The sequence below is a fragment of the Colobus angolensis genome, unplaced genomic scaffold (genome assembly GCF_000951035.1).
Source record: "Colobus angolensis palliatus isolate OR3802 unplaced genomic scaffold, Cang.pa_1.0 Scaffold8, whole genome shotgun sequence".
Taxonomy (NCBI): Eukaryota; Metazoa; Chordata; class Mammalia; order Primates; family Cercopithecidae; genus Colobus; species Colobus angolensis.
The window spans coordinates 3,199,420-3,217,281 of record NW_012121820.1 but is presented as its reverse complement, the minus strand read 5'-3'; the positions used below and the strand labels follow the sequence as shown (position 1 = coordinate 3,217,281).

Sequence of the window (17,862 nt, the reverse complement as noted above, 5' to 3'; positions counted from 1 at the left end):
CATATATAATATATATCCATCTTCAAAGGAGGAAAAATTAGGTAGCCAAAAACAAAAACTATGTCCATCCATTCCAGCAGGTGTAGATAAAAAAAAAAAAGAAACTATATGTCCACTTACAAACCTCTAATATAAACGTTCCTAGCAGCATGATTTATAATAGCCAAAAGGTAGAAACAACCCAAATGTTCATCAACAAATGAACAAAATATGGCATATCTGTACAATGGAATATTATCCAGCCATAAGAAGAATAAAAGTATTGATAGATGCTACAGTATGCTTGAACCTTGAAAAAATTATGCTGAGTAAACGAAGCCAGTCACAAAAGGCCACATACTGTAGAATTCCATTTATAATAGATATTCAGAAAAGGCAAATTCATTGAGCTAGAAAGTAGACTGATGATTGTCAAAGATGGGAAATGGGGCATGTGGGAGGGAGAATGGGGGGTGCCTACTGATGGGTATGGGGTTCCTTTTTGAGGTGATGAAAATGTTCTGAAATTAGTGACGGATGCACAACTCTGAATATAAGACCACTGAACTGTACATTTAAAAGGGTGAATTCTATCCCAATAAAGCTGTTACTAAAAACAAATACATGAGGCCTGGCGTGGTGGCTCACACCTGTAATCCCAGCACTTTGGGAGGCCGAGGCGGACGGATCACAAGGTCAAGAGATCGAGACCATCCTGGCAAACATGGTGAAACCCCGTCTCTACTAAAAAGTACAAAAATTACCTGGGCGTGGTGGCACTCGCCTGTAGTCCCAGCTACTCAGGAGGCTGAGGCAGGAGAATTGCTTGAAGCCGGGAGGTGGAGGTTGCAGTGAGCCGAGATTGTGCCACTGCACTCCAGCCTGGCAACAGAGCAAGACTCTGTCTCAAAAAAAAAAAAAACATACATACATACATATATATATATATATATATATGGAGGACACCTAGCATACCATAGCTACTCATTACAACTTCCAAAGCCTCTTTTGGAAAGAGATAAACTGAAATTCAGGGTAGCCCAAGCTGTTTCAGGTGGATAGAATATTTTCAGCAGAACTTACTGATTCATTGTTTTGTGTGTTTTTTTGAAAGTGTACAATTCAGTGGTATTTAGTGTATTGCAATGTTGTATACTGGTTCAATTCTCAGTATTTTAGAACCTGTAAATCATTAAGTTGATTAGCAAACCTACTGAGTACCCCATTTCTAGGTATTCTGGGAAGTAAGGAGGGAAGCACAGTTCTCATCCTCAAGAAACCAAAATCATTCTTAGGAAGAGAAGACATGCAGTGAAGAAGACGTCCAGCATATGATGGACCTTCAGAGACCGTAAAGAAAATTATCTCCATGGAGAAACAGGATTTCTAGATTGGGTTTTCCCCAGTATTTAGCAGACACAGAACATTCTAGTTTTCATAGAAAAAAAGGACAAAGAAGTGAGTAAAAACAAATCGAATGTATATATTTTTAAAACTCCACAAAACTATAGGGTCACAAAATAACTTAAGAAGCAACATTAAATGGTAAAGCCAATCATTCACCATGAGTGTTGATGACCATCTGAGATAAGCATTAGTGTCCTAACACTTAATAAACAGTCACTTGTCCCTGTTCCAGCTGGGGCCATGCCCTGCACGTCTTTCTGCTCCCACAGTGCTAGTGCAAAGTCCTGTACACAATCAAACGAATGAATGTCGTCATCATCCTTAAACACAAGCAGACACAGGACAGGTCTTGCTACATTCAGGCAGAAGCTCTCACTGCTTGTCTGAAGTGTGTGTCACAGTATGGAAATCGATTTCTTGACTCCTACATCAAGTTACTACTTGATCAGTATCTTCTATAATGGTAACAGATGAAAACTCAAAATGTAAACAAAAGGGAGACACCAGGGCACAGTGGTTAAGAGCACAGGCTCTGGAGTCAGATCTGATTTGGGGGTTACCAGCTATGTGACTTTGGGCAAGAGACTTGACTCCTCTGAGTCTGTTTCCTCATCTGTAAAATGGAATGCAATTGTACCTAACAACAGGGTTTTGCGAGAGTTAAGAGACATTTCCTGAGGGTTTACTATGTGTCCTTGAAAAATGGTTGGCTGGCATTACGAAGACTGGGAACTCTCACAAATCAGGAAGTTCTGAAAGAGGCCACTTTTCCCCATCCTCATTGTCTTGGTCTTCTTTGCAAAGGCCTCCGGGTCTAGCAGTGCCTGGAATAGACCAGGAGCTGACAGGCTGGCATTAGGATACAGGTGCACGGCAGACCTGGGAGACAGTGAAGAAAAACAACAACTGGGAAGGCTTCCCAGAGTTCATTTGGAGACTAGCTTCAGGAATGCTGGCTATACCTAGGGCCTAGTTATTTGGTTAGTCCAGAGATCGTTTGGAATGACATCTGAGGGTGCAATGACCTCATATCTCACTGTCTACATTGTCATATAAATTCACACTATGAGTCTAAACAGGTTTTTGCTTACCATTTAGAGGGGTTAAACAGCATCAGAGGAGGTTCAAATATATAAACTGAAACTGGTCAAAAAAGAATAGCCACATTTCAGAAAATATACCATTGGTGAGCTTTTTCCATGATAAGGCTAGGATTTTTCTAAAAGGAGGCACAGTGAATTTAAGACATTGACATTTATAGCCGTAGCTCGACGCTTACTCTTGGAGGCCCAATTATCATCCCTGTCCATCTTGTAAGTGTCATGTCTTCGTCATCTTCTAGACCCCAGCTAACTGTGCCATCTCCTACTCCTTTCTGGCCTTCTTCGAGTTCTTCCAACAGTCGGAAATTGCGAGGGACTTTTACTCCTAAAATAAATGGAAAGAAATTCAAGATACCAGCAACTCCAGGGGAACTTGTAAGCCTAGAGCTAACTGCTCATTATCGCTCCCTGGGAATAAAGATGCTAACATGCAAAAAATCATAGGAAGTTATCACACCTCAAACTTGCCACTTATAAAGCTATCAGTATCAACCAGCACAACCAGAGGGAAGGGGCACATGGTTCTCTGACAGGTGCAGTGACTAGGGCTAGATAACCAAACTTAGACACCCCACCCCCACCCCTCAGACAAACCTTATAAGGGGCTTACATGTCTAAATGTTGATGAATTGGGGTTAACTAGTGTGAGATGAAAACCATCAATATCAAGTGCTAACAAAAGTACCTTGGAAGACAAGAGGCTGAGACTATGCTTATTTGTTGGCATGACTCTCAAACAACCTTTAGGAGGAATAGTCGCCATGGATGTGGCAAATAAAAATGGTGTCCTCTTAATCAACTAAGAGTCAACTGAAGGCACCAAGGATAAAATGTTCTATTGCTTTTCAATTATTTAAACGATACTTTCTCTTTTAACTTACAAAAAAGCTAAAAGGGAATAGCTGGCTCTCTAATTTTTTCCCAAAAATCCCAAAGCCTGGCAAGTAGCTCTTGAAAGCAACACATGAAAACATCTCACAGGTTCAAGACGCAGTACCGGGTTCAGGCTGAGACTTGAGCCATTTCTAGGTGTCTTCCAGAATAGAACATTGGCCAGAGTCTCAAGAGACAAATAGGACTAACCATGTGACTGTGAAGAGAGGCTCACTTGAGGGACCCCAAATTGTGGGAGGTGTTGCCAGTATACGTATTTCCCAAAGTGTAGGACACATGCCATTAATTTAATTGGAATAAATATTTGAGCACCTATTATACATCAGGCACTTTTCTAAGCACTGAAGAACAAGCAGTGAATAAAACAAAAAAGCCTGCAGCTTACATTCTAGTAGGAGACATATAATGGACAAAAATCAATACGTAAATTATACAGTATGACAGATTCTGCTGTTCTGGAGCAGGGAGTAATAGGGGAGGGGCAATACTTTCAAGTGGAAGGATCGAGGAAAAGTGTTATTGCAATCAGGTGTCATAACTAAAGACCTGAAGAAGGTGACAGGGCATGATTTATGGATAGCTGAGGGGAAAGTCTTTGAGAAAGAGCAAACAAGTGCAAAGGCCCTAAAATAGAGGCTTGCTTAAGGTGTCAAAGGACAGCAAGGAGGCCAATTTAGCTTAAATCAAGTGAGGGATGAGAGAGCAAGAGGAGATTAAGGATGCCAACTGTTACTGCGTGACATGATCTGTCCCTCAGACTGCTGTGTGAGGACAAGAGTGAAGGGAGCAAGAGCAGAAACAGCTAGGGGGATACTGCAATAGTCCTAGCAAAAGGTAATACCAGCTTGGACCACGGTGATAGCAGGAAAGTAGTGAGGAGCGGCGTAATTCTAGGCATTTGAGAGGTCTGAGCTGTGGAGATTTGCTATCAGGTTGCCTGTGAGGTATGAGAGACAAGAGTCAACTACAGCTCCTGGGTTTTTGGTCCAAGCAACTGAAGGAAGGAGTTGTAGTGGTACGTTAGAGGACTTTAGGTGGTATGTGATTGAACATTTCATTTTACAGTCATGTATTTATGTTTAAGAATAATTTATTTAGGGTAAGTAATATACTAACTTCCCATCCATAACAATGGTTAAAAGTTTCCTTTAAAATAAATGTAAGCAAAAGAGTCAGTTGATTACAAAAAAAATGTTAAATAATACTACATATGGTATTTGAAAGGAAACAGCAAAACCTACAAGCATACTTGAACTGCTTGTTTGGAAAACACTGGCATTTTCATCTGCACAGCAGCCAACTGGATTATTCAGCTACACAGGGCTGTCTTCTCTAGCAAACATAAAACTGAAAGACAGTGGTGACATTACAGGCAAAAAGTCAGACAACACAACTGTTGTTCAGAAAGGGTTCAATCTAAATCTTTAATGATCCTAATTAGGCTAGGGGGGGAAGTCACTGCCTTACTACTGGTTAATTTATAAGCCTACATTAACAAAAATGAAGATCAAAAGAACACAAAATCATATTGATAGGAAGGCTAATGACTGAGACTTGTTTACAGATGGTGTTACGGCTGAACTGTGTTTCCCTCAAATTTACGTACTGAAGTCCTAACTCCCAGTACCTCAGAATGTGACAAAACCTGCTGACACCTTGATCCTGGGCTTCTGGTCTCCAGAGCTGTGAGAAATTTGTTGTTTAAGCCCCCACCCAGTCTATGGGATTTTGTTATGACAGCACTAGCAAACCCATACAGATGAGAAGTGACATCTTTTCTTTTTTCTTTTTGAGACGGAGTCTCACTCTGTCGCCCAGGCTGGAGTGCAGTGGCGCGATCTCGGCTCACTGCAAGCTCCGCCTCCTGGGTTCACACCATTCTCCTGCCTCAGCCTCAGGAGTAGCTTGGGACCACAGGCGCCCGCCACCCTGCCCAGCTAATTTTTTTCTATTTTTTAGTAGAGACGGGGTTTCACCATGACAGCCAGGATGGTCTCGATCTCCTGATCTCATGATTCGCCTGCCTCGGCCTCCCAAAGTGCTGGGATTACAGGCGTGAGCCACCATGCTCGGCTGATAAGTGACATCTTAAGAAGCTTTATAGAGTTGGTAAGGATACAGAACAAGATGTTAACAGTTATCTCTAGGTAAAAGAATTATGGATGATTCCCCCTCCTTTCTCTATTTCCTGATTTTTTACAACAATCCCATGTTATTTGCATAACAAAAAACCAATTAGGAACCATTTCAATTGTTTCCCACACAAGAACCTACTCAGGGCCTGTGCGCCTGTCATTCCTGCTGTCCAGAAGGCTCCTTCCCCTAGGAATCCATAAGCCAAGCTCCCTCAGCTTCTTTAGGGCTTTGGTTGTGCAGCACTTCATCTCAATAAGGATCAAGCATTCTTCTCTGAGGAAGAATCTCACCTAACAGCATTCCTTAAGTGACTAACTTTTATTGGACAATGTTTTTAATGTTACTAAAATTTGGTCAGCTTGGTATGGTGGCTCACACCTGCAATCCCAGCACTTTGAGAAGCCAAGAGAGTCGTCTGAGGCCAGGAGTTCAAGACCAGCCTGGGCAACATGGAGAACTCTCATCTCTACAAAAAAATACAAAAATTGGCTGGGCATGGTGGTGCCCACCTGTAGTCCTAGTTACTCAGGAGGCTGAAGTGGGAGGGTCACTTGAGCCAGGGAGGTGGAGGTTGCAGTGAGGTGAGAGATTGCGCCACTGCCCTCCAGCCTGGGCGACAGAGTGAGACCCTGTCTCAAAAACAAAAATAAATAAAAAATAATAAACAAATACATTAGCTGGGTGTGGTGGTGCACACCTGTAGTCTCAGCTGCTTGGGAGACTGAGACAGGAGGACTGCTTGAGCCTGGGAGGTCAAGTCTGCAGTGAGCTATGATCATACCACTGCACTCCAGCCTAGGCAACAGAGCAAGAACCTGTCTCTTTAAAAAAAAAAAAAAGATGGGGCATAGTGGCTTACGCCTGTAATTCCAGCACTTTGGGAGGCCGAGGTGGGCAGATCACAAGCTCAGGAGTTCGAGACCAGTCTGGCCAGTATGGTGAAACTCTCTCTCTACTAAAAATACAAAAATTAGCCAGGCGTGGTGGTGCGCACCTATAGTCCCAGCTACTTGGGAGGTTGAGGCAGAAAAATCACTTGAACCCTGGAGGCGGAGGTTTCAGTGAGCTGAGATCACGCCACTGGACTCCTGCCTGGGTGACACAGCAAGACTTCCATCTCCAAAAATAAACAAACAAATAAATAAAAGTGTTAAGACTGCCAAATAAATGGCCAAGTATAACAGCTTCTATAGCTGAGCCTTTCATTACTGAATGGAAGCTGTATTATACATGTGACCTCTATTTTGAGTTGCTCTTTTTGGCAAGACAAAAAAACGTGTTAGTTTCTTATGTCAGGTATTTAAATGTCAGCTGGACTATTTATAGTAGGACTATTCCTCTTGTAAATTTAAGCAAAGAACATCTCTATGGCTGAAAGGTTACCTTTTCACCTAACAATCAGATCTGATTAGGAAATCCTAACATTCAAATATCATAAGCTTGTTGCTATTAGTTTCAAAACAATGAATTCAAGTTATATTTTTCTGATATTTAATTTTTACATGTGAAGTAGGGCAAAATATATTAGTAATTAACCCTATACTTCCAACAGACATTTCCATTGGATTAGATATTCGATTACTGATAAACAAGTGTGCAAAGCCCACATATACAACTGAACCAAAGAAACAGGTCAATTTATTTTAGGCTAGTATTTGGAACAGGAATTGAGATCCACAGAGGGAAAGGTCAGCTTTCTTTTGTTCCTGCATTATAGGACAATTTGATTCTGACTCAAGATGTAAAGCCAGCACCAGAAACAGTTTAATAAATGAAAAACTCTGGACTGGCCGATATCTATCTGTATTCCAACTAGGAGTTGTGATACACATATAAATATCAGAATAACTGCTATCTACTGAACAATTACAATAAACATTTATTTCATTTGAACAACAGTTCTCAAACATTTTGCTTTCAAGAATGCTTTATACTCGCAAAAATCACTGAAGACCTCAAAGAACCTTTTGTTTGTTTGTTTGTTTGTTTGTTTTGAAATGATGTCTCACTCTTGTCACCTAGGCTGGAGTGCAATGGCGCGATCTCGGCTCACCGCAACCTCCGCCTCCTGGGTTCAAGCGATTCTCCTGCCTCAGCCTCCCAAGTAGCTGGGATTACAGTTATGCACCACCACGCCCAGATAATTTTTGTATTTTTAGTAGAGACAAGGTTTCACCATGTTGGCCAGGCTGGTCTTGAACTCCTGACCTCAGGTGATCTGCCTGCCTTGGCCTCCCAAGTGCTGGGTTACAGGTGTGAGCCACCACGCCCGGTGAAGACCTCAAAGAACCTTTATGTGGGTGACACCTATTTATATTTGCCAAATTAGAAATTAAAACTGAGAAATCTTAAAATTATTAACTCATTTAAAAGTAATCACAACAAACCATTATATGTTAAGACAAATAATAAATTTTATTAAATAACTATGTTTTCCAAAGAACAAAAGAAAATTAGTGAGAAGATGGCATGGTTTTGCAAATAACCTTGACATCTGGCTTAAAACAACAGAGCATATGAAGAACTGAGGCGAGGAGAGAACACATGTGCTATCTAAAGGGGACAATTACTCCTTAACTCTGGCCAAATGTCTATGGGCCAGATTCTGCTCATGGACCATCATGAGCTCAGAGAATATTTAAAACTCTTTCTTTCGTCAGAAGGGTAAGTGAAGACTGGAAAACATTGTGCTCTCTGGCATTGGGCAGTTAAGAACTCTGTAAATCTTTATTCAACTAAATCTTGAAGAATTTAAGTCCACAAACTAGAAAGCTCCTAAAGTAGATTGTTAATTTTTAATTCATACTTTAAATCCATAAACTTTAATTTTCACTCAAACACTGATTAAGAGCAAAGTTTGGGGAAGAGCTAGTAGAAATAATGAATTACAAAAATTTACGAAGTATGGGGTATTCATTTATTCTTTCTTGACATTTATACAGAAGTGGCAAGTTGCCACCAAGTTAGTTGGTATACTGAATTATACAGTGCTAAGAGCATAAAGCTCTTGGTGAGGAAGCATTCTGGGGCTCATGATGTTTAACGTGTATAGAACTGGACTCACTCCACGTTTATAAGCAAAAAAACAAAAACAAAAAACAAAACAAACAAACAAAAAAACCTACACATTTCAGAACCACAATGAAACAAGTTTGCTAGGCTTTTTACCTGCTTGTCAAAATTTCCCTATACATAAATTATCAGTAACATATATGCACACACACCTTCTCTCAGTGTGATAATTATCCAACACTTATCCAGCACTTTGCTAGACAATCTAGGTGCTATAAACAAAATAAAAAACTGGGGTCTCCCTAACGCAGTCTAAAGTGTCAGTGTAGAAACAAGATATACACAAAGGGCAATGAAATAAAACCATATCGGCTGGGCGCGGTGGCTCCAGCCTGTAATCCCAGCACTTTGGGAGGCCGAGACGGGCGGATCATGAGGTCAGGAGATCGAGACCATCCTGGCTAACACGGTGAAACCCCGTCTCTACTAAAAAATACAAAAAATTAGCCGGGCGAGGTGGCGGCGCCTGTAGTCCCAGCTACTCGAGAGGCTGAGTCAGGAGAATGGCGTAAACCCGGGAGGCGGAGCTTGCAGTGAGCTGAGATCCGGCCACTGCACTCCAGCCTGGGCGACAGAGTGAGACTCCGTCTCAAAAAAAAAAAAAAAAAGAAATAAAACCATATCAAAACATATGAGAAACAGAACCTACCAGAGGACAGTGTTACTTAGCCTTTGAGGGGTCATAGACTTCTCTGAAATTTGACAAAAGATGAAGAGGTTGCAGCCATGTTACTACTGGACTTTACCTTAAGGGTAATAGCAGGGAGCTGCAAAAGGCTCAGAGTAGGGCAAGAGATAAGGCACATCCAAGTCTCCTAGGTAATGATCAGCTTTGGGGTATGCTACTGCTAATGTCTCAGGATATAGAGCCAGAAGTATTTGCCTAGAGCAAATACTGTGACTGAACACGTGGCATCAAACTTCTCACAGGCCTGCATGATGGAAAGTAGAAGAGATGTAGAAGATAGGGTAATTAATTCAGCAGCTCCCATTCATTTGTATGACTGTGGTGGTAGTTCGAAAAACAAAACAACAAAACAACAACAACAAAAACTGGCCTGTATGCAGTACTTCAGATAAATACTTGTTGAAAATTTTTAAAATTAAGCAAAAAAGGACAAAAGGTCGGCAAACCTCATTTTCTAAAAAACAAACACAAAAGTGACCTTTTATGTGTCCTTGTATGCTCATTGTACTCTCACCAATGATCCTGGGGTGTCATGACCCAGAATCACTAACATAAGGATGCCTGGTCTAGCACTCTGTTTTTAAAAGGCATGTCAGGGTAATGGATATATGACCTCCCACAAGTAAGAATTAGAATATATTTTAGAGCAAATTCCATAATCTCTTAGTGGAGGATTAAGAGCACAGACCTAGGATCAAGTTCTGTCTCCACAACTTTCTAGCAATCTAGCTTTGTGCCTGAGCAAGGTAAAGCAGGGATCACGGCACGCCTGCTCCACAGGTGGCAAGGGAGAATACATGAGGTAAGGTCTGGAAAGCACTTTGTATAATACCTGGCACACAGTAAGCTTGCTGCTGAATCATCTCCATCAGCAGACTGTATTATCCATGACAAAACAAAAAACAAAAACCCTCACTTGACCCTATATCCCCCTCCAGCTACCATCTAATTTCTTTGTTCCTTAGTAGCAAAAAAACTGAAAAACAGCTGTCTAGACTCCTGGTCTAGATTCTTCACCTTACCTGCACCTATTCCAATCATGCTATTCCACCTAGTCACTCAGGGGCACCAAGGAGCACCCTCTAAATCCCACAGCCAAATCCCATGGTCAGTTCTCAGCTCCCACCCTATAACTGGAGTTTTGGGCAGCATCTAATCACTCCCTCTTTTTTTCTTGCTTCTCTGAGCTCCGCTTCTCTTCTCACTGGTTACCCTGCCTCACCTCCTGGACCTCCAGACTCTGGCTGCCAGGCCTCAGGGCACAGTCCACCTTTGAGGTCTTCTGTCTGCTCCATTCTTCCAAGCAATTTTACCTAAACCAAGGCTTCGAGTAAGCTGACAACTCTCCAATTTATATTCCCAATTAACTGCCTCTTAGACATCTCCATTTAGATGCCTAATAGGCCTCTCACACTTAAAACACCTCCAAAACAGAATTCCCATGCACTGTTCCTCAAAAAACAAAAACTACCCACTCCTTAAGCTCAGTATATGGCATAAATATTGTTCTGGTCAAAAATCTTGGAGTCATGACAACAAGTCTTTCCCTTATATCCCATATCTAACCCATTTCCAAAGCTATCCAACACCTGGTTATTTTCACCATCTCCACTGCGATCACTGTCATCCATGCCACCTCAGCCTCCTAACTGGCTTCTTCATCCACCAGGCTATACTGACAGTCTATTCTCCATGACGATCCTCTTTTTTTTGAGACGGAATTTCACTCTTGTTGCCCAGGCTGGAGTGCAATGGCACGATCTTGGCTCACCAAAACTTCCACCTCCCGGGTTCAAGTGACTCTCCTGCCTCAGCCTCCTGAGTACAAAGCGGTTCTCCTGCCTCAGCCTACAAAGCGGTTCTCCTGCCTCAGCCTCCCAAGTAGCTGGGATTACAGGTATGCACTACCACGCCTGACTAATTTTGTATTTTTAGGAGAGACGGGGTTTCTCCATGTTAGTCAGGCTGGTCTTGAACTTCCAACCTCTCAGGTGATCCACCCACCTCAGCCTCCCAAAGTGCTAGGATTACAGGCTTGAGCCACCGTGCTTGGCTGACGATCCTCTTAAAGGTAAAATAGGTGCCCTTGTTCTCCTACTGGAAGCCTACTCTTGGCCTTCTGTTGTACCTGCAATCCAGCCAAACTTGTCACCTGGCCAACAGAGCCCCACCTGCTTCGCCAACATCATTTTGTGCCACTCCATCTGGCTCCCCCATCCTCCTCCAGCCACAACAGTCCTTCTCTAAGTTTCTGAAGAGGCATCCTTACTTCCCGCCTTTGCATTTGTGAGTCCCTCACCCTGGAATTCTCTGTGCCAGAGCTGGGAATGGCTGACTGGTTCCCTCGTCCTCATCCAAGGGTCTAACTGTCCATTCCCTTATCTTGCCTTATTTTTCTTCATAGTACTCACTGCCACTCGACATTGTAAATATATTCATTTCCACTTTATTGGTTGTTTCTTGTCTGTCTCCCATCTGACCCTTAAGCTCCATGAGAGTACAACTTCATCTGTTTTGTTCACTGCTGAATCTCCAATGTCTCAGGGTGCTTTGCCCTCTAGAGTAAGCACCCAAATACTTATTGAAAGAATTAATGAATGACTAGGTATTAGCTAGGAATAGTATTTCAGAATGAACAATGCTCAATGTCACAAAATTCTAATGCTGGTTTATTCTTGAAAATACAAGAGAGAAACATTCACAGTATCATTATCTGGGAGTCTAACATGATAAGGATTATCAAAGGGGCTTAGTATGAATTTTAAAGCCCAAGAACAGTCATATATTAAGAGGCAGAGTCTCACTCTGTCACCCAGATTGGAGTACAGTGGTGTGATTTTGGCTCACTGCAACCTCAGTCTCCTGGGTTGAAGTGTTTCTTGCACCTCAGCCTCCCAAGTAGCTGGGATTACAGGCACCCACCACCACAGCCAGCTAACGTTTGCATTTTCAGTAGAGACGGGGTTTTACCATGTTGGCTAGACTGGTCTCGAACTCCTGGCCTCAGGTGATCCACCAGCCTCGGCCTCCCAAGGTGCTAGGATTACAGGCATCAGCCATCACGCCCGGCCTGAATATAATAATTTTAAAAGCTATAAAGCTTAATTAGAAACCAGATGGTCAGGAGAGGCCCTCTCAGAGCCCCTAGTCCCATACACCTTTACTGCCACACAGGCCTGTGTGGTACTTTTTCTTTACATTTTATTTTCTTCCTTTTTTATTGTCTGACTCACTCTCTAAGTTTCTCAAGTCAGAGCTGTGACTCATTCAATGCCGCCTCCCCAGAATCTGGTATGCTGTCTGGCATATAATGATACTCAATATCAATAAATGTTTTCTGCGTGAAGAAATGGCAGTATCAGGCCAGGTGTGGTGGCTCACGCCTGTAATCCCAGCACTTTGGGAGGCCGAGACGGGCGGATCACAAGGTCAGGAGATCATCCTGGCCAACATGGTGAAATTCTGTCTCTACTAAAAATATAAAAATTAGCTGGGTGTGGTGGCGGCGCCTGTAATCCCAGCTACTCGAGAGGCTGAGGCAGGAGAATTGCTTGAACCTGGGAGACGGAGGTTACAGTGAGCTGAGATCGTGCCACTGCACTCCAGCCTGGCAACAGGGCGAGACTCTGCCTCCAAAAACAAAACAAAACAAAAAAACAAAAAAGAAATTTCCTACTGTAAACTCTAACCTACTGGGTCCAAAATATCGGACAATGTTGCCATATAATTGACATTGGTTTTTTATTTTGAGAGAAGTAAAATTTGGTAACTATTTTTATTTTTATTTATTTTTACAGATGGAGTCTTGCTCTGTCACCCAGGTTGGAGTACAATGGCATGATCTCAGCTCACTTCAACCTCCACCTTCCTGGTTCAAGCGATTCTCCTGCCTCAACCTCCCAAGTAGCTGGGATTATAGACACACACCACCATGCCCAGCTAATTCTCATATGTTTAGTAGAGACGGGGTTTCACCATGTTGGCCAGGCTGGTCTCAAACTCCTGACCTCAAGTGATCCACCTGCCTCAGCCTCCCAAAGTGCTGGAATTACAGGCGTGATCCACCGTGCCCCGCCTAGTTTTATTTTTAATGAATGAGAATTTTAGGGAAACTTATAATTTTTTTTAAATGAGGGAAAACTGGTTTCCCACCCAAACCACACAAGTGAAAGAATTCTTCACTATAAAATGAACTTTGTTTCATAAAATATGTATGAAAGCAAGTTACTAATATTTCAAACCATTTAAAAACTGCATACAAATACATCAATATTTTCTACAAAACAAAAGAGCATTTAATTACAAATGGCCTAACCATACCGTAGTTATAGAACTTCATGGTCTACTCCAGGGACATAAGTCCAAATATTGTTGGAATTCAGAGATCCTGCAGACTTCAGGATGTATCAGTGACAAGTGAAAAGCTTATCCTATTCTAAATAGAGAGTTTAAATTAAAAATCATGATACATTAAACAAAACATTTTAGTGAGTATATTAAAAAATTAAACCTACATATGCCAAAGAACAGAAGCATAATAGATGAGAAAACCCAAGAATACTCTAACATATGTTTTGGTCCTCTAGCACTTTAATCAATTGAATCAACATAAATTTTAAGATTCCCAATATTTCTCTGTGAATCTGACACCAAAAAGGCAGCTGGAGAAACAGCATCAAGTGACTATATGGAAGATTAAAAAAATGGACTCTTATAGGCCAGGTGCGGTGGCTCACACCTGTAATCTCAGCACTTTGAGAGGCCGAGGTGGGTGGATCACCTGAGGTCAGGAGTTTGAGACCAATCTGGCCAACATGGTGAAACCCCTGCTGTATTAAAAATACAAAAATTAGCCAGTTGTGGTGGCACATGCCTGTAATCCCAGCTATTCGGGAGACTGAGGCACAAGAATTACTTGAACCTGAGAGGTGGAGGTTTCAGTGAGCTGAGATCATGCCACTGTACTCCAGTGTACTCCAGCCTAGGCAACAGAGACTCGTCAAAAAAAAAAAAAAAAAAAAAGGACTCTTATAATCTTGCAAAACCAAGAGAACTACAGGCTCTATAATAGCTAGGAGGTACATTAGGAAAATCTATAGCTAATGGTAAGTATAATCAGACTGTGACTATTAAAAAGTGAACTATGAAAATGTTAAGAAAACTTCACCAAGGTGCTAAAATATCATAGTAATCCAAGACTTTTTGAAGAAAATATTTGTTCCTATTATTTCAGAAGTATTCTTTCCAGAAGGCTTTTTCCTAGATCTGTGTCAGTATCAAAAGTCAGCCGGTTATTCTCTTAGCAAAATATAAACTTAAAAGTCAGCAGTTGCAGGATATTGCAAAGAAAATATGGCAACCAGGTTTAAAAAGCATGAATAGTTGATAGAGCTTTATACCATGTCACAGTAAAACATTTAATGTAGTAATCTGAAACACAGCAACATATTAAAATATTTGTGGCACAAAAAGGATTCTGAAGTTCTTTAAAACATCTTTTGGGAAAATCATGGCCACCAAGGAGCAGCTATCCCAGCATGTCAATCTTGGAAAACCCTGGCCTAGGTCTTGAATTAAAATGGTAGAACTGGCTGGGCGTGGTGGCTCACACCTGTAACCCCAACACTTTGGGAGGCCGAGGTGGGTAGATCACCTGAGGCCAGGAGTTCGAGAATAGCCTGACCAACATGGAGAAATCCTGTCTCTACTAAAAATACAAAATTAGCCAGGTGTGCGGGCGCATGTCTGTAATCCCAACCACTCGGGAGGCTGAGGCAGGAAAATCGCTTGAACCTAGGAGGCAGAGGTTGCGGTGAGCCAAGATTGCACCATTACGCTCCAGCCTGGGCAAGAAGAGCAAAACTCTGTCTCAAAAAAAAAAAAAAAAAAAGTAGAACCTCAGAGGTTTTTCCTGAAAAGAAAGCTGCTAGATAAAAATGGTTTGGTTGCCCATTCAGGGAAGACAGTGAACTGAGCTAGGAATCTGATGCTGCTCCCACTTCAGAAAATGAGGAGGTATAGAAGGTGATGCACTGGGATTCAACGTCCCTGAAAACTGGACATAAAGCCAAAATCAAGTAACTTTTATTTCTGAGCAACCGGCCAAGTGTAGTCTGGCTGTCTAGTTAGCCTGCCCAGGAGATCTTTTTTTCTCCTTCTCTAGAGCAATGGTTCTCCAAGTTAGTCCTCAGACCTGCAGCCTGGACCTCATCTGCGAATTTGCTAGAAATGTACATTCTCAGGCCCCCAGCCCAGAATTCCTGAATCTGAAACTCCAAGGGTGGGCCTAAGAATTTAATAAGCCCTCCAGGTGACTCTGAGGTATACTAGTTTGGGACGCATTGCTCTAGGGGAATTCTAGGGGAAGAATTAGTAGCAATGTGTCATTCTTTACAGTCCAACGATGTGACAACAGCTGGTGACAGAATACAAGACCTTGTGCTCTTCTGCTGCTAGGGTCAGTGACCAAGGCCAAGCATCAGATTTTCTTTGACAAAGGGGGGAAACAAGATGTGGGAAACGAATCAGGACAACTGGAGAAGGGGAGGAGGATGGTTAACTCTATGATCAAGTACTTCTATAAATACCACCAAACAAGAATAAGAGGTTTAGTTTTTGGAAAGGCTGAATAGCCACTTCTGCTTCTGCCCTATCAGATACATTGTTTCTCCGCAAATTGTCAAATGTATCCATTTGGCTACATCAAAGAGACCCTGAATTAACTCACTGCAACATTCACAAATATTTACTGAGTACTTACTATTTGGTGCAGAACTGTGCTCGTGCTAGGGACACAGCAGATGGGACAGAATCTTGCCCTAGTGAAAAGGCACAGAAAATATGCAACAAAACAACACTTCAGGTAAGGTTAAGTGCTTTAGAGAAACAGCAAAACGAGAAGCTGTGACATTCAATAAAAAACTATATTGAATGGAGTGCTCAGGGATGGCCTTTCTGGGTAGCTGTGACCTGAAGAACAGCAGTCAGGCGCATGAAGATCTGGGGACAGGGCAAGATCAGAGGTGTATATGATACCACATGAAGTCACGGCGGCAGGGCCTTGTGGGCCATGGAAAAGGGATGGGTTATTCAGTAATAAGAGCAGTGGGAAGGGCTTTCTGAAGGGGAGTGGCAGTTTCTGTTTTATGTCTGTGAAAGATCATTCTGTCTCCTGCATAGAAAGTGGAAAGGCCAAGACTGAAAGCAAGAGGCTTTTTCCATCTTCCAGGCAAGAGAAAGATGGTTCTGGTTAAACTAGGATGACAAGAGTGGAGACAGAAAGGAGGATTTGGCATTTAGTTTGGGGTTATACCTACTGGACTTGTGAGAGGGTGGATGTGAAGATGAGGAAAGACTACTACTTGAGAGGCCATTGCTATCTACCCATGAATAAGCTCAACAGCCAAGGCAGAAACAACAACAGACATGCCAATGGCTGAAGATGCTTGCAGGCCTACCTCAGAGAATAGGAAATGGGGGCTGGAAGAACGATCATCCTGGCCAAGAGCACGTGTCCTGAAGCAACACCGTCCCAGAGCACCCAGGCTCTGCACCTCAGGCTAGTCACTCCTCTCCTGGCCTGTTTCCTCACCTTCACAATGCATACAGCCCTTCACAATGGTCTGCTGTGACAAGTGAGATAATGTAGTTAATACAGTGTCTAGCAGTTAGTTAACCCTAGGAGTGCAACTTAAAAAGAAGTTTGATGGCTTGCATGTAAATAAGGATGAGGACCTACTTTGTACATGCCATGATGGGGCTCCAAGCCCAAGAGGTATAAGTTATTCAGTATAAAATATAAGCAAGAGCTTCCTTAAAAAAGGACCTCACTCTCCTTGGACAGCACGTAACCCAGAAGAGCACAAACAGTGGCCAGAGATGCTATAAAAAGAGTTCCTGAAATGGATAGCAGCAGACATTTCTTACTAAAGCCCTTTCTCTCTCCAAGATTAAACATTCCAAGACCTAGGAAGAACATATCCCTAAATCCATGCCTTTTTCTTTTCCTTCCTAAGGTACTGGAGCAGGCTGGAGAGGTAACGGGAGATAAAAATGCCTGGGCTGTAGTCTGAGCATCACCAGTCTCCCTTGGCTTTTGGCTCCTCCCTCAGTAATGTGGATGGATACTGCCTCTGGCTGGTGACCAGGCTGTGGAGAGTTAGATGAGACAACAGCACAGGTGAGTCAAAGTCCATGGGACACTCTAAAGCACTATCAACAATATAACAGTAATAATATTCAAATATTTACTTTGCCAAATGTGCTGCTCTGAACTTCATTGTGCCCCTTCAAAATTAGGCAGAGGATTCCTGACTTCATATTTTGTATTCTACTTTTACCAAATTTCTGCAGAGCTACAATATGGGGGCAGGTGGGAGGGACACAGATATGAAGAGAAAAGAGAATGTGGTGGTGGAAATAGAGTGGTCTTAAGTTAATGTGAAGGGGGAAAATCATGATCATCAAAATTAACCTTGGTAATCTCTTAAGAAAATAATAGCTGGCGGCCCGGCACGGTGGCTTATGCCTGTAATCCCAGCACTTTGGGAGGCTGAGGAGGGCAGATCATGAGGTCAGGAGTTC

General features: G+C 42.3%; 1 protein-coding gene across 1 annotated transcript in view; it reads right to left on the bottom strand.

The window, feature by feature from the left end:
- Window positions 1-17,862, bottom strand: part of UBE2V1 (ubiquitin-conjugating enzyme E2 variant 1) — a 95,796-nt gene that overhangs the window by 71,332 nt on the left and 6,602 nt on the right. Inside the window, exon 3 of the mRNA XM_011929184.1 lies at window positions 2,666-2,814. Coding sequence (XP_011784574.1) covers window positions 2,666-2,710 — 45 coding nt within the window. The 5' untranslated portion in view covers window positions 2,711-2,814. The remainder of the gene's footprint in view (window positions 1-2,665; window positions 2,815-17,862) is intronic.